General features: G+C 58.5%; 1 protein-coding gene across 1 annotated transcript; it reads right to left on the minus strand.

Annotated features, from left to right (window-relative positions):
• Positions 1–1584: 1584 nt before the first annotated feature.
• On the minus strand, positions 1585–20891 carry ACACB (acetyl-CoA carboxylase beta). Its single transcript, XM_026036733.1, has 51 exons — positions 20763–20891; positions 19940–20078; positions 18826–18935; positions 18594–18675; positions 18294–18392; positions 17897–18006; positions 17503–17613; positions 17179–17388; positions 16529–16699; positions 16172–16333; positions 15776–15939; positions 14830–14980; positions 14625–14728; positions 13755–13836; positions 13259–13404; positions 12999–13149; positions 12691–12825; positions 12119–12265; positions 11759–11947; positions 11497–11597; positions 11291–11379; positions 11092–11216; positions 10411–10524; positions 10226–10339; positions 9725–9814; positions 9482–9600; positions 9238–9375; positions 8981–9080; positions 8774–8881; positions 8610–8666; positions 8148–8189; positions 7832–8047; positions 7532–7687; positions 7170–7373; positions 6444–6599; positions 5875–5997; positions 5428–5697; positions 5152–5249; positions 4900–5020; positions 4626–4736; positions 4244–4387; positions 4052–4172; positions 3836–3932; positions 3576–3672; positions 3284–3419; positions 3042–3219; positions 2843–2955; positions 2390–2544; positions 2142–2312; positions 1831–1967; positions 1585–1711 (listed from the first exon to the last, which is right to left on the minus strand). The coding sequence occupies exons 1-51, from the start codon at positions 20886–20888 to the stop codon at positions 1585–1587; spliced, it is 6717 nt and encodes a 2238-aa protein (XP_025892518.1). The 5' UTR covers positions 20889–20891.
• Between the last annotated feature and the right edge of the window lie 1400 nt (positions 20892–22291).

Below are 22291 nucleotides of genomic sequence, written 5' to 3' on the forward strand. Positions count from 1 at the left end.
CTCATGCTTTTTAAAAATAACATTCAGAGACCAAATACTGTAAACTGTACTGTACCAACTCACAGTAGCCTTTCTTTCCTAATTATTCCAAGTAAAATAAATTCTACTGTAGATTTTCAAAATTTGCAAAACCTGCTTTATATTTAGTAATATTAATTGGGAAAAAAAAAAAAGGAGGAAACATCCCAAGCTCTGAAGAGCAAACTGTAAGAGTACTTCGAAATTTAGCATTTAGCCTCCTCATACCTCTGCGGCCACCAAGTAATATTTATATTTTGTGTGTTTTGTCTGTTCCTGTGCATTAACAGCAGTTCTTAGTCTGTCATTTCCCAAAGGAGCATCCTTGGCGCCCGGGAATCCCTCTCTCCTACCCCACTGTCGGGCTGAGGCAGAACCCGGGTCCCTGGAGCCGCTCCAACCCGCAGGGAAACCCAGCGGCGGCCGCGTTCCCAGGCGCCCGCTCCGCCGCGGGCCAGGAAGGTGCCGGCTGCTGGAGCCGCTCCGGGGGGATGAAACCCCCTTGGGAACACGGCGCTTGGACTGTGAACCTGCCCGCGGCGCCCCGGGCGCACACGGACACGGGGAGCTCTTCCCCAAGGATGCTCCAAGGCATAATTTATTGTTCAAGAACAAATGTGGTTAATGGTCATTTGCTGGTGTCCTCTAAAGTGTCTTCATTTTTTTAAATAAATGATATTTCTTAGCACTAAACCTGGGTCACTTATGTCCTGTATTGCAATCCCTCTGGTGTCCAGCAAGCTCACGCTGCGGCTCCGCATTAACCATTAACTCCTGGGCAACTGCTGCCCAAAAACTACCCCAGCAGGAAGACAATTTCAAACCCATCAGAGCCGACCGAGCTGCTCGTTTCGTCCCCCCAGAAGCCAGAACCGGAGCCGCGGGGGTGCCGGTCTGAGCCCGCCCCGAGCACGGTGCGGAGCAGCAGCCGCGGGCCCGGGTCAGGGCTTCCAGCAGAGTAATATTTGCAGGTTTTAATGCACGAAGCCTTTCCCACATGCCAACATACTACTGAAAGGCCAACAAATAAACAAAAAAAACTCTGTACCCAAAGCCATGGTGGGAATGTGATGTTCCCACTGCGGCGACCACAGCCGCGGCACTGAGGCCGTCTGCTCCTGGCCACGGATCCCGGTCACATCTATGGATCGCTCCCAGCCAAGGGAAGAACGAGACGAGCTGCTCCCTGCGCTGACTTAGTTTATTGCTCAGACATCACTGGGAGGCTCCTCCTTAAACAAGGTCTCCCCGTGGTGGCGCCCGGGAGCCACCGCACGCGCAGGACGAGGCCGCTCCGCGCGCTGGGAAACGCGTCCGACCCGCTGGGGTTGGGGGGCTACAGATGGGCGCCAGCGCTCGCAACCAGGACACGGTGAAAAGCTCTCCCTTCTTTCCCCAACTTCGGTCCCTGGAGCCTCGTACCTGGCGCCAGGCTTGGCTCAACCTGATCTCTGCAAAACCGCCCCCGTAGTGAAGCTGTCCTGGCTCCCGGGGGGCTGCGCGTGGACGGAGCCACCACGGCCACCGCCGAGACGCAGACACCGGCGCCGCTGCTGGGGACGCGGCTCAGGCCGGGCCGGAGCTCTCCACGGTGGCCAGGAGGCGCGCGACCTGCGCCCGCTGCGCGCGGCTCACGTGCTGAGCCATGTGCACGATGCAGTCGCCGGCCAGCTCGGGGTTGGCTTGGAGCAAGCTGCGAGGCGGGGGACGCGGCTGGCACCGCGCGCCGGCCGTGACGCCTGCGGCCGCCGCCGCTCCCAGCCCCGGAGGTGCTGCCGGGGCCTTGGGGGCAGCTCCCGGGCACGGACCCACCTGCGGATCTGCTTGAGCGCGTAGTCCCGCTTCAGGTGCTTGATGTTCTCCCGAATGACCGACTGGGCGCCGTCCTCCTCCCGCAGGTGCTTCTCCAGCCACTCCACCACCACCTGGTTGTTGTCCCACAGGTAGCCCTGGGGACGGCGGCACCGTGAGGGGGCAGCTCCAGCTCCCAGCCAAGCCCCCCTCCTCCTCCTCACTGTGTCCTGGGGATTTATGCCCCTGATTAGTCCCAAGGGCAGCACGGGAGGCTCGCAGAGCAAGGCGGCCACGGGCCCAGGGCGGCAGGTGTGGGGATGTCCCGCTACCTTTGCGGCTCCCTCCGTCTCCATGAACCAGCGCCGCAGCATGGACTGGATGTGGATGTGGCTCAGCTCCCTGTTGGCCTTCAGGATCTCGGCCTTCACCACCTCGGCCAGCAGCAGCCGGCGCAGGCGCCAGTAGAGGAAGGAGCGGGCGCTCTTCCACTCCAGGATGTCCTGTGGGCAGGAGGGCGCGTGGAGCCGCCGCCGCCGGCTGCTGCGGCGCCCGCGCCCGGCCCCGCGCCCCGGCTCACCGCGATGACGCCCTTCTCCTGCATGCGGCCCGGCGTGTCGTGCAGGTCCGCGAAGTGCACGGCCACCTGGTAGTACATGGGCAGCAGCAGCTCCTCGCGGGCCTTGAGCTGCCTCTCCAGCTCCTTGCGCTCCGTGTCCGCCAGCTCGGGCCTACCTGTGGCCGGGAGGTCTCCCTTGGGATCGTTTGTCACCCCACTTAGCTCAGCTGCAGCTGGGCTCTCAGATGTTCATTATCTCAAAGCACAGGAGCAGCTGCTGGGGGTCCAGCATGGAGCCCAGCACCCTCTGCAGAGCCAGGGTGCTCCAGGACACATGTACAGGTATATAATGTACAACTACATCCTGCTTGGACACTGCAAAAGGGGCTCCTGAGGGTCTGTAACACCCATGTAGGGTTTGAGCCTCGTGTCGGATGCACTGCTCGCAACGGGGGGGAAAAGCTCCTCCCTTACCCAGCTGCTCGACAAGACGGGCGTAAACTGCATCGATCCTCCTCATGGTCTTCACCAAATCTTTCTTCCTGAACTTGATCTCTACCGTCCCCCCAGGTTCCAAAATGCCACCCCTGGTAAAGAAGAGAGTGTTAAAGCAGGGACTGGCCTGCAGGAGGCAAATAAATCCCGGGAGTTCTGTGGGGCCACGTGGACCGACCTGCTCTCCTTGTCCGCATAGAGCTCCACGTAGAGAGGGTTAATGGTGGAGTCGAGGACCACCCAGGAGCCCCCGCGCAGCTCCGCGTGCGGCGGGATGTACACGAGGACGGGCTGCTTGAAATCCCTGAGGCTGTCGACGATGGAGGCGCCGAACTTCAGCATCTGGTCGTACATGTCTGCGAGGCGAGGGGCGGTGAGCGCGCGCCGTGCCGAGCGCGGCCGCGGCGCGCCGCGCGGTACCTTTCATGCCGCCGGAGAAGCCTCGCCAGTTGGCAAAGATCATCAGAGGGAGGCGCTCCCGGTTGAAGTCCCGAATAGCTTGGGCAGTTTTAAAAGCCGAGTCTGGAAACCACACCTGCCCGGCCTGCTGGATTATCTGAAATGAGGCGAGCGGGAGCGCTCAAAAACTGCAAGAGGAGTTGACCAAACACCAGTCCTTAAAAAGACTTGGGAATGGCAGGAAGATTATGGCAAGCAGCGGTTTCTCCTTCCTTCCTCCTGGATGCGCTGGAGCCTGCTCATCCCAACGCACCTTCGCCTCCGAGTCGGGGTTGGCGGGATCCGCGGGAATCGTCACCTCCACAGTGCGGGTCTCGACGGCGATGACGCCCACGGGGAGGCCCCCGAGCCTGCGGCGAGGCAGGGACTCAGCAGTCCCCACAGAGGCCGGGCCTCCCCCTTCCTCCCCACCCCGGGAGCAGCACTCGGGCCCGGCCGCGCTCCCAGGAAGGTCCCGGTGGTGCCAGGGCCCACGTCCCAGGAGCAGCGGCCGGGCAGGGACCGCCCCAGTACCTCGCTCTGCCGACCACGACCGTCTGCGCCCAGGGCTGCATGATCTCCAGGAAGCTGCCTTGGTCGAAGAAGCCGCTCTGCCAGGTGCCCTTGAGAGCTGCGGAGTTGGGAGAAGCGCCGGAGCGGGGAGCGTGGGACGGCGCCGAGCCCAGCGGCACCGGGAGGATCTCGCAGGCACAGGAAGCGCCGAGGAGCTCTCGGGCTGCCCTCACTTACTTGGATGTGGTCGCCCGGCCAGCATCCATCTGGGGTCATAGGGGACTTTGGAAGGGACAAAATCTATTTCTCTTTCGACGGGGTCGCTTATGGCAATGATGGGCACAGGGCTGTGGTTATCCTGCAAGTTCCAAAGTGCAGGTCACGAGCCAGGCGCCCCAGGGTTTGCAGCCCACCTCGCCCCTCGCCCACCTTTGGCATGTAGGAAAGCCACTGCAGGATGGTGCAGACCCCCTCAAAGTCATCCGGCACGGTGACGTGGGCAACGCCGTTGTTGTGCATGATCTGCACGCCTCCCAGCTGGTTATTGGATGTGTAAACCTCACGGCCCAAAACCTAGTTGAAATTATGAACAGAAACATGTCACTCTGCCAAAGCAGCAGCATTTTACAGCCCCCTTGTCACCAAAACGAGCCTGGTTGTGCTTCTCCTGCAGGTCCCCCAACCCAGGAAGGGATGTAGAGGAACCACCACCTTCTCCCTTGGGACCGGGGGCACGGTTGGAAGCAGCAGCCTCCTTTAGCGGTGGATGGGATAGACTTGGGGAGGACGCCGCGGCCGGAGCGCGCGTTACCTTATTGAGGGCCGTGACGCCGGTGAGGATGATGTGGGAATTCTCCACCTGGATGACGCGCTGGCCCAGCCTCACCAGGTAAGCCCCGATGCCGATGGCGCGACACGTCACCTGGGCGCACGCACAAGGATGAGCAGGATTTCCAGGATAACGGCGAGCGTCGGGAGCACAAGCCGGCTTCCCGCCGCTCCCACCAGGCGAGCCTGCAGGCCAGCCCAGGAGCAGAGCCCTTTTCCAGGGAGGCTGGAGCAGGGCAGGGCTCCGCAGCCTGTACCATGCTGATGGTCACGATTTCTTCGTAAGCTCGAGAGGACTCCCCGGCGATGGTGCCGGCAGCTCGCAGGTTTTCCACCCCAAACCCGTTCTCTTTCCCGATGATGTCCATGAGGACGTACCTGCAAGGAAAGCACAGGTGCAGACAAGTCAGTGTCACTTGGTCAGCAGGAGGCTGAGGGAGGACGTGGGAGCCATGAGCAAAATGCAGGAGCATCCTGGGCATGAACCAGGAGACACAGCGCCCGCTCACCTGGACTCTCCCCCTTCCTCGACGTGCTCACAGTGCACTGAGTTCAGGGAACTGATCCTTGTGTAATCCTGCGGAGTCAGGTACAGGTACCTGAACCCCTGGAAATGAAGATGAGGAGGATGAGTCGTGGGATGAGCCCTAAAGACACCTCGATTTCCATCCCCATGGAGCAAATGCTCCCTGTGGCACCGCCTGCACACGTGTGCTCAGTGCCGATCCCAGTTTAGCTCTGGGCTTTGCCCACGTTAAGCCCTTCCTTAGCTGCTGCTCATGCACCTTGTAGGGGTCTGCAGGGTCCACCCAGGCCACGTGGAACATGTGCTTTATCTCGTCGGCGAAGCCGATGCGGGCGCCGCTGTTGGCAGCGATGTAGACGCGGGGGACGCCCTCGGCGCGGGCCAGCTGCGAGGCGCGGAGGAAGAGCGAGTCCTCCTCGGGCCCGAAGGAGCCGATCTGGTGCGTGATGTCATTGCAGATGAGCACGATGTCCCGGCCCTCCGGGTACTCGGGCGTCTTCAGCTTCATCTTGAAAGCAACCATGCCGACCTGCCCCAAACAGCACGAGGGCGGGTTGCTCCAGGGAAATGGGATCGGAGCTGAACCAGCACCTGATTTCGGCTTGAAGAGCATCCCCTGTGAGCCAGACACTGCTGGGAGCGGGAAGCCGTCCAGCACCGTGCCCCCATTGCCCTCTGCCTCCATTCCCAGCTCCTTTCCCCCTACCTCGTTGCCTCCAGGGAGCCTGTTCATCTGCACCAGTTGCCCCTGGGAGTCCAGCACCAGCTCAGTGTAAGTCAGGATATCCTTGGGATACAGCTCCGTGGAGCCCCACAGCTTGAAGAGAGCCTGCAGGGACAGCACCCGGGGGACAAGCTCCAAACACGGCTTGCAGCAGCTCCGCAACCCTCGCTGACCACAGACACCCAGATTCCCATGGCAGTACGGGACCCGACGTGGACGGAAAGGGCTGGAGGTGCTGGGAGCCCTCACCCTGCCACACTGCACTCCTGCACCTCACAGCCTCACACAGCACAACTATGTCTGATTGCAAGAGCTGGAAATTGGTTGAGAAGTCCTTCACACAACCAAAAACATGGTATTTTGGTCTCACTGTTTTACTTTCCATTTCATTTTCTCCTCTCCCCTTTTTCTCTATTTTCTCCCTTTCCTTTTTTCTTTAGCAGCTCAGAAGTGAGAGCTTTTCAACCCCAGCTGTCAAATCTGTGGAAGGCAGGATGGCGGAAAAGGCAATTAAACAATTTGGAACCTCTTTGTGCTCAGGCCGGACTCACCTGGCGGATCATTTCTGGGAAGTCGTACACGTAGGTGGTGCCCAAGGACTGGGCCTGGAAGCGCTTGGCCTGGAGCAGGTCCTTGGTGACGTAGGGCGTGTTGATGAGCATCCCGTGCTGCGGCCCTTGCTTGTCTCCGTACGACTGAAACATGATCTGCGAGGACAGGCAGAGAGCGGCGGGTCCCTTTCTGCAGGATGTGGGCAAAGATCTCTGCAAGGCTAAGGTGCAAGAGCCTCATGTGGCCCAGAGCACTGGGAAGACAGCCAGGATGCCCGTGGCCATGGCTTGACCCAACCCAGCGTGATTTTCCATCCCGCATCCCCTCGCTGAGGGGACAGACACTGTGTAAACAACTGCTGTGCTGAGCTAGGACACCCTCATGCTGCCCTGCTGTCTCCTGGACCTCTCTCCTGGTGAGAGCAGCCGTGCTGGGGCTCAGCCCCGCTCCCGGAGCAGAGCATCGCTCCGAGGAGCCCAAGCAGCCATGCACAAGGGCATTGACATCCAGCAGCCCCGGGAATGCTGCTGTGTGGGACCTGGGCTGGCTTCTCCGGGCTCTGGGGATGGGTCAGGACAACAGGCCTGGGGGTTCTGCAGAGGTCTCCAAACGCTTTGCTAGAGCTTGTGCTCGAATAGAGGGTCACCAGCTGCTAAAGCAGGATTGTTTTGGGTCCGGGCACTTGCTGCTGGGTCTCTGGCTACCAGTGTCCGTGCAGAACTCACGCTTCCCGTGCCGAGGTCCCGCACTTCCTTGTAGAGGCTGATGTCCAGGTAGTAGCCAGACTCGTTGGTGATGAAGAGGCGGATGGGGATGGCCGCAGCGGTCGGCGTCAGGCGGATGTTGATCTTCACCTCGGCCTGCAGGACGCGCAGCTTCCAGAGGCGGCTGCCGTAGCGCATCACCATGGAGCGCACCGACTCCTCGATCTGCACACGGACAGCAGGCAGTGAGGCCCCGTGCCAGCTCAGGACACGCTGTTCCCAAGCCCAGGGCTCCGGGCAAGCCCCTTCCCGCTCTATCCATCCCCAGGGGCTGCCCTTGGCACAGACGCACTGCGAGGAACTGGGACCACCGCGATCCTGACCTTGGAGGGGTCCATGACGACCGTTGGCACGAAGTTGAGGAAGATGTGGTTACAGTCGGTGCGGACCGTCGTGTTGCTGAAGGCCACCTCCAGCTCGTCCATCGCCTCCAGCAGCAGCCGCTCGCCCTCGTTCTGCAGGTACTCAAAGGAGGCCTCCTGCAGCGCACAGAGCACAAGGGAGCTCAGAAAACCCTCGTGCCCAAGGTGCCAATGGCTCCATCAAAGCATCGGAGCGAGCAAACTCCCCCAGGCGCTGCCTGGCACAGCAGCGGCCCCTCCGTTTCCACCGGGACCCCTTGCCTTGGTGATTAGATCCGAGTGTCGTACGATGGCCCGGATGAAGAAGCGGTAGTCGGTGGTCTCGGCGCCTGCCTGCACCTTGGCAGCGCCCAGGTAGAGGTGCATCTTGTGGTTGGCACAGGGAATAGCCGTCAGGTCGAAGTTCCGCATGCGGCTCAGCTCCAGCTGGAAGGCCAGGGCTGGCTCCAGGTGCCGATAAATGCGGTCCTCAGCAAACTGTTGCACAGCAGGCAGGAGTGAGCAAGGTGACGTGGGGACAGACTCCGCTTCCAGAACAGTCTTGGAGCTGGTGATGTCCCTGGTCAGCGGCTCTTACCTCATCTCTTGCTCTGAAGGTGAAAAACTTTGGGAATTCCCTCTAGAGCAAAAAGGGAAAGACAAGAGTAGTGTGTGAACCTTGGCATTGGACCTCCAGGGGCTCTTTCCGATCTTCAATGAATTCACAAGAAGGGAAAGCCTACAGGTTCCCTCCTTCCCCAAAATAAGGCAAAACTGAAAATACCACATGCCTTTTAAAGGTATCTGGAAGTTACGAAGTGTCCAAGCAGGAATCACACGTTGCTAAGGATGCTAGCAGCATAAATCCTAATGCAGGAGCCAAGTAATCACTGGCTCCCTGTTAATTAGTGCCTCGCTTTTCCTCCTGATGTTTGGCTGCAGCTGTCCCTCAGGCCCATGTCTAAAGTACTTAAAGGCATAACTATCGGTTGACCTTTAGGGACACTGAGGCACAGCAAGCCTAAAGTAACTGCTACTTAGCAGCTCTGCATCTACTGACCTGCTGGGCAATTAAGAACGTGATTCTCCGCAGACCGTAGTCAACAAGGACGTTTTTCTACAAGAGATCAGAAGACAGTATCACGGAGCAGGAAAAATCCCCACTGGCCCCAAAAGAAGGGGACAAAGGGGGCAAAGCACCAGAGCTGCAGCTGCTCGACAGACCTTGGACTGGGCGAAGGCTCTGAAGATGGGCACTAGTTTGTCGTCCTCCAGGTGGTCGGCCAACCTGAGCACGATGTTGAGGATGTGGATCGGCTCCTCTCGCACATTCTGGCAGTGAAATACACAGTAAATCCTCATGTTTTGGCTCAGCAGCACCACTGCTGTCCTGCACCCACCCTGGGAAGGCAGCAACAGGAGAGCACCCACCTTGGCGTCCTCTTCGTCATAGACGGTAGCTCGTGCCTCGCTGAACAGGGAGCTCTCTAATGGGGGGTTTGCAAAGCAGGAAATCACTTCATCAAAGTTCCTGCCAGGATCCAAATGCGGGGATGGGGGTGCTGCGAGGTCAGCACGTCCCTATCCACGGCATGCCAAAGGCAACGGCTCCAAGGAGCTTCACTAACAACCCATTCAGGGTCGCACGCAGGCTCAGCTGGACTCCCTCGGCTCCGCTGCCTCCCTACCTGGTGAAATCCTCAAAGCGGTCGAAGGCGACGATAGCTCCCATCCTCTGGCTCGGGGGAGAAAAGCCGCTGTCCATGAACAGCTCGGTGCTGTGCCGGGCCAGGTCTGGGTTGGAGATGCTGACGGGGACAGACATCCTGCACGAGGGAGGGGAATTAATAGCTTTTCAAGAAGGATCAGAGACATCAGGAAAAGTAAGGACTGGCAGAAGGAGGTAGGAGGCCACGTGCTGGACTCTTCTACCTATTTGGGTGGGACGATGGCAGCATGAACTGGAACTCCACCACGCAGGTGCCGTCCGAGAGCTGGCGGTGCTGCAGGCTGTTCAGCTCATAGGCAATATAGCCCCGTCTCACGTACACCTGGAGCAGAGACGGGGAGGGAGGAAGGTGGAGAGCGCAGCTGTCCCCTCGCGCAGTGCTGCTGTGGCACGGTGGCCAAGGCAAGCGTGTTCCTGCTGCATCCCCCCGGCTCATCAGGCCCTACCTCCAGCGCGGCCATGCGCACCACCTGGTTGGTGTGGTAGAAGAAAACAGGAAGCACGTCGAAGATGGTGGTTTCTGAGAGGATCAGTTTCTAAGGGGAGAAAATGAAACTTAGGGACAGTCTGAGGTGGTATCTCCCCACACATACTCCATCGCATCCATGGAGAAAGACGGTCCCACTTGGGTTACTCTGGTCCACACACAAGGAGTGGAAAGTGACCAGCCCTTTGAGACACTTCTGGACACCCAGAAACAGTTTGACGTGAGGAAACCATATGAGATCCCATAGAAGTGGGGGGGACATGACAACAAGCATCAGCATCCTCATCAGCAACAGGCTGGTGCATCATCTCCTCTGGTGTGCACCCACGCTAACGTTACCAGCTAACGCTGCATAACTTAAATGCTTTTCAAGCTTAACTAAAGGGCCTTGCAGACAGGCAACCCAAATGCCCTCCTGGAGAGCAAAACACCCTCTGTTGAACAACACAAGGTTTCCGACCTTGAGGTTCTCCGGGCAGTACTCGTGTCCGTACATGTCGATGGCAGACAGGAATATGGACTCCACCTGGTTGTGCCTCAGCTCGTAGGAGGGCAGGTGGGAGGCGATGAGCACCTGCGGGGACAGCGGGCGGCTGGGGGCGCGCGGGGAGGGCGCCGGGGCCGGTCCGCACGGCGCTCGCTCACCTGCCTGGCTCGCAGAGCCACCTTGGAGTGCTCCGTCTTGCTGAGCTGCGTCAGCTCGTTGAGGATTGCGGTCAGCTCGTCGGTCAGCGTCGGGTCCCGGCCGCACAGCTTGTCCTGCGAGGGCAGGGGCAGCTGCTCCCTCCCCTTGTCGCAGGACAAAACCTGCCTGATATCCCCAGCACTGCGCTGGGGCAGGGAACAGGGAAGGAACCCCCAGGAAAAGCGCTCTTCCGAAAACCGAGCACAGAAGCGGAGCAAGGAAGAGGGACAATAATGCTCTGCTAAGGAAGCAGTCAAACACATTAAGAGTAGGAGCTTGAAACAAAGCACAAACCCTGGGAATGTATTAATCAAGGAAGCAAAATGGTTTATCAAGCACCTGCCAGTGCTAGAGCCCAGCACGGATGCAAGGCAAGGCAGGTCTGGAGGTTGAACAACAAGCTGCTATCCCAATGCCAGTGCACCCTCAAGCGAGGGTGCAACGTCCCATCCACCCTCCTCACCCAGGAAGCCACTCGCGCTCCCTTTGCTTCTGTAACACCCCAAGGGGCCTCTACTACAAAAGAGCAGGAGCCTGGGCAAAACAGGAGCTTCTGAGGACACTGCCTGCAAGCACACTTTCTGCAAGCCCTTATTTCCTGGCAGCTCTGGGCACGGGACTCTCCTGCCCCATCTACTCACAATTAACATAGTCACCAGCAGGTTCTTCTTGGCCACCTGGGCGTGCGAGAAGATGCACTCGAGCACCGGGGTCATGTCGGGCTTGTACTGCTCCCGCAGACTGATGACGCACTTGTCGTAGTGAGCTGAGCACAGAGCCGGAGCTGAGCACGGGGGCTGCGCGCGCCCGCTGCGGCAGGGCAGCCCCCGTGCTCCTCACCTTGCTGGAACTGCATCTCCACCTGCAGGTACCGCCGCAGCAGGTCCAGCACAACCGACTTCATGTAGCCCCGGATGCCGCTGCGGTACCTGCGGGAAGCAGGAGGGTCTCACCCTTCTTATGCTCCCCATGAAGCTCAATAGCGGCTGAGACACCACAATTAATGCTGGTTTCACAAACCCTGCTGAGCGAGACACAGCTCGTACCTCTGCACCAGCTGCACGATGCTCTGTGTGTTCATGAAGAAGACCTCCCGCTCGGCCTTCCTCTGGAGCGTGGCCGCATGGCTGTCCAGCACGTTCGCAATCTGCCAGAGCCAGGGCACAAACGGACACACGTTCAGGAATGGCCAGCGTGCAGGAGCACAGCAACGGGCAGGATTCAAAGGGAAGCTCTGGCCAGACCAGTATTTCTGGGAAGCTGTGATCATGCTGGCGAGGAACAGAGCGCCCTGCTTGGAGCACCCACCTGCTGGCTGGGGAACCGGCAGAGCACGGAGGTGATGTTACTGGCGTACTGCGCCATCACCTTCTTTATGGACTTCTCCACGGAATGCGGGATCCTTCCAGAAATGCTCGTCATGATTTCCTGAAGCTCCAGGAGAGGCAGGGAGGGATCCCGCAGGGTGTTCATCAGCTTGAGCACCCACTCCTTTACCTACAGGACACAGAAAGCTGCACCCACCAACACTCCCCAGGAAATCGAGGAGCAGATCCCACTCTGCCAACCAAGAAGCCAGGAAGACGGGAAGACTAACCACTAACTGCACCGAAATGCCCACTATAAACCTCCTTGGCACACAGAGGAGAGGCACCCCAAGGTGCCTACCTTGGCACTGAAGTAGGGCTCCGGCAGGCAGTAGCCGTTCATGACGTTGTTGAGGTTGTCCAGCACGTTGCGCAGCACCTGGTGCAGCCTCTCCCCCACGATGGGCAGGGTCTGCTGCGCTGGGAGGCCGCCCGTGAACGGCTGGGCCTGCCCGAGATGCAGGGAGAGAAGAGGCACTCGTGAACGGCACAGAAACAAGCTGGCCCTGAGCTTCACTGAAGTCAAATGGGGGTCTAGAAAGCTGCAGCTGTCTAGCAGCCATGGAGGAGACAGCCTGGATTCTGCTTTTGACGAACAGCAGAGGAAGCTCCTAACGGCCACCATTCGCATTGCTGCTCCACACAAAAAGATGCAAGAGCTACAGATGTGAAAAGAAATAAAAGGAGCCCCAAAGTGGCTCCTCTGCTGTTGGCCCTTGAGCAAGCATCTCCAGAGCCCTGCCAGGCCCTTGCATGCCTCGAGATGCCAAGTGAGCAAAATGCCTTGGGAGCAGAGGCAGGCGAGGGCCCTGGGGAGCAGAGAGAGGAGGAAGCAGCAGCGCAACGTGGTTCAGTCCCTGCAGGAACACTCACGGGTTTCACTTTGGTGGGATCGTCCAGCTGGAGGCGGGCTATGACGCAGCCTGCCTCCAGCAACGCTCCTGGCCGCTTCACGTAATGTAGGTGGCCAGACTCCTCTACCGACAGGGTCATAATAATTTTCATCACCTGCACGAGGGCAGAACACAAGTGAACACCACAGAGCGTCCTGGACACGACTGCTTCATTGCGGAAGTTAAATACTGGCAAGTTTCATTTTTAATCATGCAGTTGCCACATTAAGGTCCATGGGAACGGAAAGACTCTGGTTGTGGGGACTTTGTGGGCTCCTCTGCACCTACCTCTATCTCTGCAAAAACACTCCCTTCCGCCACATGGCCCCCATCTTCCACCGTGTACTGCAGCAGCTTCCCTGCCGAGGGCGATCGCAGCACAGTTGGGTCTTTCTCCTTCTCAAAGTCACAGGTTTTGTTCCCCACGGTGATTCGGTACCTTAAGGAGAGGGAAATTTTCTCCCTGCTGGAGCAACCGGCCTCCAGCTTGCAGAGGACCTTGCAAAGGAGCCTGCGTGGCGAGCGAGGGCTCGACGGGAGTGTCGTACCTGTCGATCTCCTCCTTCATGTAGGTGGTGTAGCTGCTGCCGTTGTAGGAGAGGAGCAGCCCGCCGTCGTTCAGCCGGTGCACGTCGATCTCGATGTGTGTGCTGTTCATTATAATGACGTACGTCGTGAGCGACTGGCGGGCCACCTGCGAGCGACACCGAGGGCTGCAGGCAGGGCTCTTGGTCTGCACCTGCTGAGCCCTTTACTTAACAGCTGCCTTCAGGGTGAGGAGCACGTTATTTAGAGCTCAACAAACTGGCTTTAAAAGCGAGAAGAGGGGATCTTATTAAACATGAGAACAAAGGCAACAGGGTGCTTGAAAATGCCTGTGAGGTGCAAAAGGATAATCAATCCAGTTTTTACATTATGTATTTCTATAAGGCAACCTCTTGCTCGTTGCCTTTTCCCAGCCTGCGGCATTTTTCCTTACGGAAAGCATGCTTTGCTTGGGCCAGCATTGCAGCAAGCTTGGAGAGAGCACAAGGCAGCCTTTACCTGCAGAACGTACTTCACGCCTTCGTAGACGAGCTCCACGTCCACGATGTTGAGCAGGGAAGCTGCGGGCAGCACCTGCCCTCTGAAACGCAAGGGGAAGGTCAGGCGCCAGGGGAAGCTGGCGGCATTTTCTGTTTGCGAGCGCAGGGAGCCAAGTGTGTCAGATGTCACGGCGCGGCGCTGCCCGCATGTGCTCGGGACACTCGGAGCCAGGAGCCCTTTAGATCCGCCTGGGGCCCTGCAGGGAGGCTGCGGCGGTGAGCGCAGAGGGGAGCGGGTTTCCTCTCTAAAGGACCCACACAACTGCTCCTTAAAAACCCACCGGAGCCAGGCCAGACAGTGAGGAAACACGCTCAGACAGCGAGCCCTGGGAGAGCCCCAGTGTCCTCCAAGGCCAGAGGAACAACCTTGACGTTCTTGAGCACGAAAACAAAAGCAAGCTGCAGTCGGGCAAGCCGCTCCCCTTGGAAAGCTCTGTTTTCCTGGCTGCACAAAGTTGTTTTTCCCCTCTATTAGATGAAGTGATATCTGAGACACCAACATCTTGCTATTTACAGCAAATAGCTTTACTTTCTATTAAATTGCCTCGAGGTGCAGCCTGGCTCTGAACCTGCAGTGTGGCTCACGTTCTGTGTGGGCACCACCTCTTAAACCATGAAGTGTTTTCAGCCTGGCCAGGCAAGGAGGAGGAGGGAAGGAAGACGAGCCGGAGCGAGCAAGGTTAAGAGCAAGACTTGAGTCTGCAAGACCCCAGCCATTGGGAGCAACCCTTGAGGGCATGTGCTCCCCCTGCACAGGCAGCAAAGGCAAGACCCTCCTTGGGTTAACAACCCCCAGCAGCACGTCCCTGCGCCCGGCGAGCGCCCGTACCTCTCCAGCGAGTGCAGGAAGTCGGTCATGCACGTCCTAAACGCGGCGTCGGCGACGTTCAGGGCGCCACAGACAACGCCCAGCATCGTGTCTGGCTTCTCAGCCTATGGAAGGGGGAAAAAGGAGTGAAGAGGGTTCCTCACACAGACGGTGAGGCAACCCTGGGATGGGCAGATGGGAAAGACCAGAGGCTGGTTTCTCCCACCTGCACTTTCTCTGCAATCAGATGGTCCAGCCAGCCGGTATCTATCTCATTGTTCTGGAAGCTCTCTGTCTCCAACACCTTAATGAGATATTCAACTGTGGTCCTGAAATCCCCGCGGATAGACAGCTCTTTCAGAGCTACCACCATGTTCCTTTTAAAGGAAAGAAACTCCATTGATCACAGATCAGGTAGCATCTGGTTTCCACCAGGGTGGCCAAGGCCTCTCCTGCACCCAACACCCTCTGGCCTTTAAAACTGTCCTTAGACACTTTGGATATTAGCAAGACCTCCTGAATTCTATCCTCTATGCACTGCAGGTGCTCCACACATGCCTTAATTGAGTATTGCATTCTGAGTTTAGCATTGAGGTAGCAATAGGTTGTTACGTAGCAGTCAAAATCTATGGTAAGAAGTCACACTCAAGTGGGCGATGATCACACCAGTCTTGGATCTCCTGGTACCTGGATAGAATCCTCTACAAATTGGGAAGGGGAAAGAGGGGTAAAGACTGCTTGCAAGTTGAGCAGGATTCTCCAACCATTTGGTTTGTAGGAATTTCTGGTTTACCAAGAGAGAGAAAAAAAAAAAAAAAAAAAAAAAAAAGATGCTCTTCAATGTACTGTAAAGCCTTGACTTAATAAAAGACAAACACCTAAGAGAACAAATTGTGTGCTACTTTAGTTAATTCCTAAATGGATTTCACATCTCAATGGCACTAAGCGCATGACTGTCTTTAGGGGCTGTGTTTATTAACTGGGGCATCACCCCCTTAGTTTCTGTGCACTTTGCCTTCAGCTAGATGAGCTCTGCGACACGAACAGGATGCTCAGTGCAAAGGTAGTCATGGTCCTCCGAGATAAAAGGGCAGGGTTTTCTGGCTCCTAAAACAAGAAAATGTGAATTTTTCCACAGACAGTTGCTTTCAAGCCCATATCGCAATACTCACGATATGGCCTCTTCCCGATTCTCTCCCCACGAGAAGCAATGTCCAAACTGGGAGTCAGCAAACTCGTGCAGACCTCCGGCAGCAGCCACACTGAAATAGCCCCAGACGTTCTTGCTGCTGCGAAAGTTCAGCTCCTGCACCGTCCCTGAGCTTGGCTTAAAGCCCTGAACAAACACACAGGACAGAGCACAAGAAATTGAGAAAACAGGCTGGAGATTTTTGAGACTTAACTAGGGAAAAGGGAACCCTGTGCCTTTTAAAATGCATGCATGTGAATTCCAGTAATCCCACAGGTTTTGTTTGGGAATGGCAGGGTTGGGAATACCATCTCCTTGGGGAGGACTCTGCAGCTCGACCCTGCAGATGACAGAAGCCTCCCGTCCCCGTGCCCGTCACCTCGTCGGGGTTCTCGCTGGTGATCCGCGTGGCGATGACGTGGCCCCTGGGCACGGGGGTGGTGGCAGGGCTGTTGAAGCAGATGGCCGTATCGCCCCACGGGCTCTCACCGTACAGCACTCGGATGTCCTTTATCCGGTGCAAGGGGATGCCCATCGCGATCTGCACGAGTAACAAGCAGAACTTGGCACCAAAACCAGACTAGGCGAGGAGCTGCAGGCGAAGCAGGACGCTGCACTGCTCCTGCATCACGTTGCATATGAGAAAATGGGAAAGGCCTTCCTCCCAAGGAGGCAGATTTGATGTCTTGCTGCTGCAGAGCCACCCAAGAGCCATAGCAGTGCCTGTGTGCAGTACCTGCAGCTGGGCCGCCGGGAGGTTCACGTCAGCGATCATCTCCGTGCAGGGGTGTTCGACTTGCAAGCGGGGATTCAGCTCCAGGAAATGGAAGCTGCCGTCTTGGCTGTAGAGGTACTCGACGGTGCCGGCGCTCACGTAGCCCACGGTCTGGGCCAGGCGGACTGCGCACTGCGAAGGGGACACGCACCGCGCTGGCGGGACGCGGGACACCACCACGGAGCCGGCGTCCTCCCGGGCAGACCGCAGTGCTGTCCCGGGACAGGGCGAATGGGCACTCTGGGAGCAGGGGAGGGGAATGTGGCAGCATGTGCTCGTGTGGCCAAGCAGGGCGGGGGCACCCTCGACCAGGCTCCTTCCCATCCCAGCAGCTATGTCGCAGCATGGGAATGCTGCACAAGGAGGGATGGGCTGTCCCTGCAGCAGGGCCTTATGCAGAAACATAAGGGATGCACGTACACAACACCCTGTCCTAGTGGTTATTCTATCCTGCTGTCCAGAATGGATTCTCTCTTCCCCTGTCCCCTTCCTTAGAGTTCTTGGTATTAAAACCCACAGTCGACCCAGCAAGGAACAGATCAGATCTCCACTAAAACCCAGTGCCTTTCTCCCAAGTTGCCCCCTGGCTCCAGGAGACACGGACCACCCACCTGCTCCATGGCCTCGATGACGGCGGGGGTGGCGATGGTGGTAGGCGCCTCCTCGATGATCTTCTGGTGCCGGCGCTGGATGGAGCAGTCGCGGCCGAAGAGGGAGATGGCGTTGCCATACTCATCGGCCAGGACCTGCACCTCCAGGTGCCGCGCGTGCTGCGCCAGCTTCATCAGGAACACGGGCGAGCCGGGCGCCTCCGCCTGCACCTGGGATGGAGGCCGCATCCAGCATCACCTCTGGGCAGCCACACATGGAGGCCACATCCAGCATCACCCCCGGGCAGCCACACCGTGGTCCGGGGCGCCCGCAGCCGCACTCACCTGCCTAAAACAGGCTCCGAACTCCTCCGCAGCCTCCACTTTGCGGATGCCTTTGCCCCCGCCGCCTTCTGACGCCTTGATCATCACCGGGTAGCCGATCCTCTTGGCAACCTGGCAGGACGAGGGGCTGGGTCTGGGACAGGCAAGGAGCTCCCAACCCAACTACTGCCTTGGTAGCGGCTCAGGCTGCTCGTTTCCCAGCCTTTGCCCAGCTCGGTGCGGCCCTGAGCAGGATCTTGGTCAGCAAGAAGAGATGGGACCACAGCGACCCATCTACAACCAGCTACACCAGAGTCCAGCATGCTGGGCTCCCTAAAACACCCGGGCGAGCCCCATCCTGGGTGGCCTCCAACAAGATGTGCGAGAGCGGCGGCTGCCCACGGGCTGGCCTCACCTCCAGCCCTTCCTCCACGTCCTTCACGCAGGCCCGCGCGTATGTCTCCAGCGGGATGCTGATGGACCGCTGCTCCTGGGGCTCCTCCTCCGACCACGTGGCCACCAGACCTGCCAGCAGGGCCAGGGGCTGCGGTCACCGCCGGGGTGGCACTGCCAGGACACTGCTGGGGAGCCCACGGGGGCACACACACAGCCTGCCCCATGGCCAGGGCTCTCCGAAGCAGCTACTGCCTGGGCCAGCATTGGCTTCAGCTGCAGCAAAGTGCCCCAAATTTGGAGCCCACCACCTGCCAGCAAAATCCCTGCCCTGCAGGACCTGGCTCCAGCCTTTGTTTTTGGGGAGAAAGAGGAGCAGCAGAACGTGGGGTAAGGCCAGAGGCTGAGGGGGCACTCACCGCTCCCGCTCCACGGCAGCGTGGGGATCTGCACCGTCTGGGCCACGATGGTCGAGGCCACTTTGTCCCCCAGCGCCCACATGGCGTCGCTGGGGGGGCCTAAGAACGAGGAGGGAAGAGGGTTAGAAAGGAGACAGCCCAAACGTGCACATGGGGGGTGCTGCCCTGAGCTGGCAGCCAGGGCAGCCCTGCCAAGAGCAGGAGCTCCAGCTCTTGCCACCAGCAGGAACAGCCACCACCTGCGTTTGGGAGATCTACGACACACTTCCCTCCCACCACCGTGAGAAGCAGAGACCTCACCCAGGAAAGCGATCCCGTTCTTCTGCAGAAGCTCTGGCAGCTTGGGGTTTTCCGAGGCATGTCCCCATCCAGCCCACACAGCCTGCCAGGACAGAGGGAGCCGCAGCATCACGCACCGTTTCTCGGAGCAAAGGGATTAGTCATCCCCCAAATCAGGGGGGCAACCTGAGCAAAGGCTTGGGACAGCCCATCCAGCCTGTCAAGGGCATACATCCCCACGGACAGCTCCCACCTGGACAGGGATTCGCTTGGAGATGTCCACGATGAGCTCTACGTTGGCGTAGTTGTTGTTGTTGGCTCCTCCCGGGACGGGCACATAGTGATCGGCCATTTTAATGTACTCTGAAAGACAGAAAGAAAATCTTATAACTGCTGAATCCAGCTGCACCGTTGGCTCAGCAAAGCACGAGGACACCACAGCATCCAAGCACAGCCGTGCAGAGGACCACACATCCCAGGAATAGCCCAAAGAGCAGCAAAGGGCTGTCCCAGCCCAGCCCCAGGCAGGTGGAGGAGGTTGGGGCTGAGCAGGTTTGGGGAACTGAGGTTCATGAGGTTCAACAGGGGCAAGTGCAGGGTCCTGCACTTGGGGAGGAATAACCCTGGACACCAGTACAGATTAGGGGTGGACCTGCTGGAGAGCAGCCCCGCAGAGAGGGACCTGGGTATCATGGTGGACGACAAGTTGACCATGAGGCAGCAGTGTGCCCTGGTGGCCAAGAAGGCCAACGGGATCCTGGGGTGCATTAAGAAGAGCGTCTCCAGCATGTCGAGGGAAGTGATCATCCCCCTCTACTCAGCCCTGGTGAGGCCACATCTGGAGTACTGCGTCCAGTTCTGGGCTCCCCAGTACAAGAGGGATGTGGAGCTGCTGGAGAGAGTCCAGCGCAGGGCTACCAGGATGATCAGGGGCCTGGAACATCTGCCCTATGAGCAGAGGCTGAGAGAGCTGGGTCTGTTCAGCCTGGAGAAGAGGAGGCTGAGGGGGGACCTGATCAGCGTGTATAAATACCTCAAGGGAGGCAGTGAGGAGGAGGGGGGCGGCCTCTTTTCAGTGGTGAGCAGGGATAGGACTAGAGGAAATGGCTTCAAACTGAAGCATCGGAAGTTCCACAGGAACTTAAGGAAGCATTTCTTCACTGTGAGGGTGACAAAGCACTGGAACAGGCTGCCCAGAGAGGTTGTGGAGTCTCCTTCTTTGGAGATCTTTAAAACCCGCTTGGATGCAGCCCTGTGCCACGTGCTCTAGGTGACCCTGCGTGAGCAGGGGGGTTGGACTCGATGACCTCTGAGGTCCCTTCCAACCTTCGGCATTCTGTGATTCTATGATTCTAACTGGCAGTTACCTGCATTAGCCTTCAGATCCTCGGGGGTGACCATGACCACGAAGCGAATGGCGCGCTCGTTTCGGAACATCTCGTAGGCCCAGCGGCGGATGGAGCGCATGCACTTGACGGCGGCGATGCTGTTGTTGGCGATGAGGACCTGGGGACGCGGCCGGGATGGAAACACAGCGGGTCAGGGCTGCAAACACCGAGAGGCGAGAGCCAAAACCTCCCACTGCAGCTGAAGGGCAAGATGGGAACGGGGCCTCTTATGGGATGCAGCCCTCTTGGAAGCAGGAGGTAGAAAGATGGGATTTGTGTTACCAGCATGGGAACTTCACAGCTGCCTGTTTTCTTTGCCGATGAGGCAGAAGGAGCCTCCTTAGCAAAAACTTTGATACCTGGCACCGGCATTCACTGAGAACTAGACTTTGGCCTTCATTTGTGTCAGATATGCAAAACTGCTGCAGGAAGCCTCTGTGCAAAAACTACGTTAGGAGAGTTTCTGCTCTCTAAACGTCTCTTAAATTAGCGAAAGAGGTGAAAGAGAGAGGAAAAACATCTCCCCCGCTGTGCCAGGCCCTGAACCAAGCCTTGCTGGGAGCTCTGCACTGCTTCATTTCCTGCATGAAGCAGCAAGGAGCCCATGGACCGAGCGGAGGCCGAGACAGAGCAGCAGGAGCCAGAAATGGGGACAAGAGCCTCTGGAGAAGGAAAACAGCAGCCCCAGAGGAGACACCAGCAAGGTGCTCCAGGTCCTAGGGCTGGTCCAGAGGCGCCAGCAATGCCCTGCAATGTGCAGACCGGCCCCGCACCGGCTCCAGTGGGTGAATGGGGAAGGTACCTTCTCAAAAACGTGGCTCCCCCCAAAGCGGGTGACAAACTCAGCCGGCGAGGCGACGGTGAAGTCCCTCTGCAGGTCCAGCTTCCTGTGCTCGCGGCCTTTCTTCACCAGGTGCAGCCCCGACATGCTGGGCCTGTGGCGGGGACAGAAACAGCGTCAAGCAAACACGAGCTGTGCAAGCAGAATTCCCATCAGGAAAGCCTTGCTTTTGCAGGCTTCCTAGGGCTTCCCAGGGGAATTGGATCTGCAGCTGAGCAACTCTGGACTCGGTGCAACACAACAGCGCCGATAAGACTTTGCCCCTCCTGCGGGCTCTTCCCACGCAAGCAGCAAAACAGCCACAGCTCCCAGCTCCGCTGGCATTCCCGGGATCACTTCCCTCGCCACTGAGTCCCTATCGCAGCCCGGCATCTCTCCAGGGACACAACATCCTGCTACGACCAGGCTAGATACAGAGTGGAGGAAACTGCTTGCACCTGGGTTACGTGGAGCGGCTGCAGGGCTCAGCCCAAAGCGGGGCTGAGCGGTGGCTCTGCAGCCGCGAGGCCGGCCGGGAATGCCGGCAGTTTGGGTTAACGCAGTTTGCATTCCAGGGACGGAGTCTGCTGAGGATTTTTGGCCCGTGCTCACAAGCGCGTGTGTGTTCGGCTGCTGCTGTCCGCATAAAGATCCACAGCTCAGTGAGAGCTGCAAACGGGCCGGGACAGGACAGCCAAACAGGGCGCTGACGGCGAATACTCCCGCAAAACAGCTGGGAATGGTTAAATGCACCCATAACTTGCAGACAGCTGCTGTGTGGCACTGGATGGAGCCCGTTTTTCTGCCTTTTGCAATAGACCTGCGGCATCCCCACTGCGTTAACCACAGCAGCAACCTGCCTCGGGCGCTGGTAGAAAGCAAATCCCTCCTGCGTTAAAGGAGGATTAAAGCAAACCTGACCGAAATGCTGCCAGCAACGCGGTGCATTAAAACACCCGACTGTGGGCCAGGCCAGGAGGCAGCACTTGGGCAGAGCTCCCCAGGCTCCCCGGCTTCATATTGCATCCCTGTGGCCTTTCACTTACAACCACAGGGAAAGCAGAGCGGCCAAGGGGAGCTGGGCAGCAGCTCTGCGCTTGCCACGATTCATAAGCGGTGCCTAAAAGCTCCTGCACATGCAGGAGCGGAACAAGGAGCACTGGGAGCAGGAAGGTTTCCTAACGCCGGGGTGATGTGGGACTGTGTCTCCAGGTGCAATCGCTGCTCTGCTCCCATGAAAAGGCTTGTGGTGCTGTTGAGAAGGCTGGAAATGTGCAGAAGGACATGTGCAGCACTGGGATTTTCGCCAGATTTCCCCGAATCCCCCACCCCAGCTCAGCCCCCCCCAGCTCAGAGGGTGCTGGGCAGCGCTGGCAGCCTCAGCCATGAGCACCGCAGCCCTGTCCAGAGCAGAGCACCCTGAGGAGCCGTCCATGAGCTCCACAGCCCTGTCCGGACCTGAGAACCCTCCAAGGAGCTGTCCATGAGCTCCGCAGCCCTTTCCAGACCCA

Source organism: Nothoprocta perdicaria, unplaced genomic scaffold (genome assembly GCF_003342845.1).
Source record: "Nothoprocta perdicaria isolate Ctin4 unplaced genomic scaffold, notPer1 scaffold_185, whole genome shotgun sequence".
Classification (NCBI taxonomy): Eukaryota; Metazoa; Chordata; class Aves; order Tinamiformes; family Tinamidae; genus Nothoprocta; species Nothoprocta perdicaria.

Coding starts and splice junctions, on each gene's coding strand:
- ACACB (XM_026036733.1), bottom strand. CDS start 20,888: ATGTCGGGGCTGCACCTGGTGAAGAAAGGCCGCGAGCACAGGAAGCTG. Junction 14,981..15,775: donor AATCGGGAAGAGGCCATATC/GTGAGTATTGCG, acceptor TTCCTTTAAAAG/GAACATGGTGGTAGCTCTGA. Junction 13,150..13,258: donor ATGAAGGAGGAGATCGACAG/GTACGACACTCC, acceptor CCTCTCCTTAAG/GTACCGAATCACCGTGGGGA.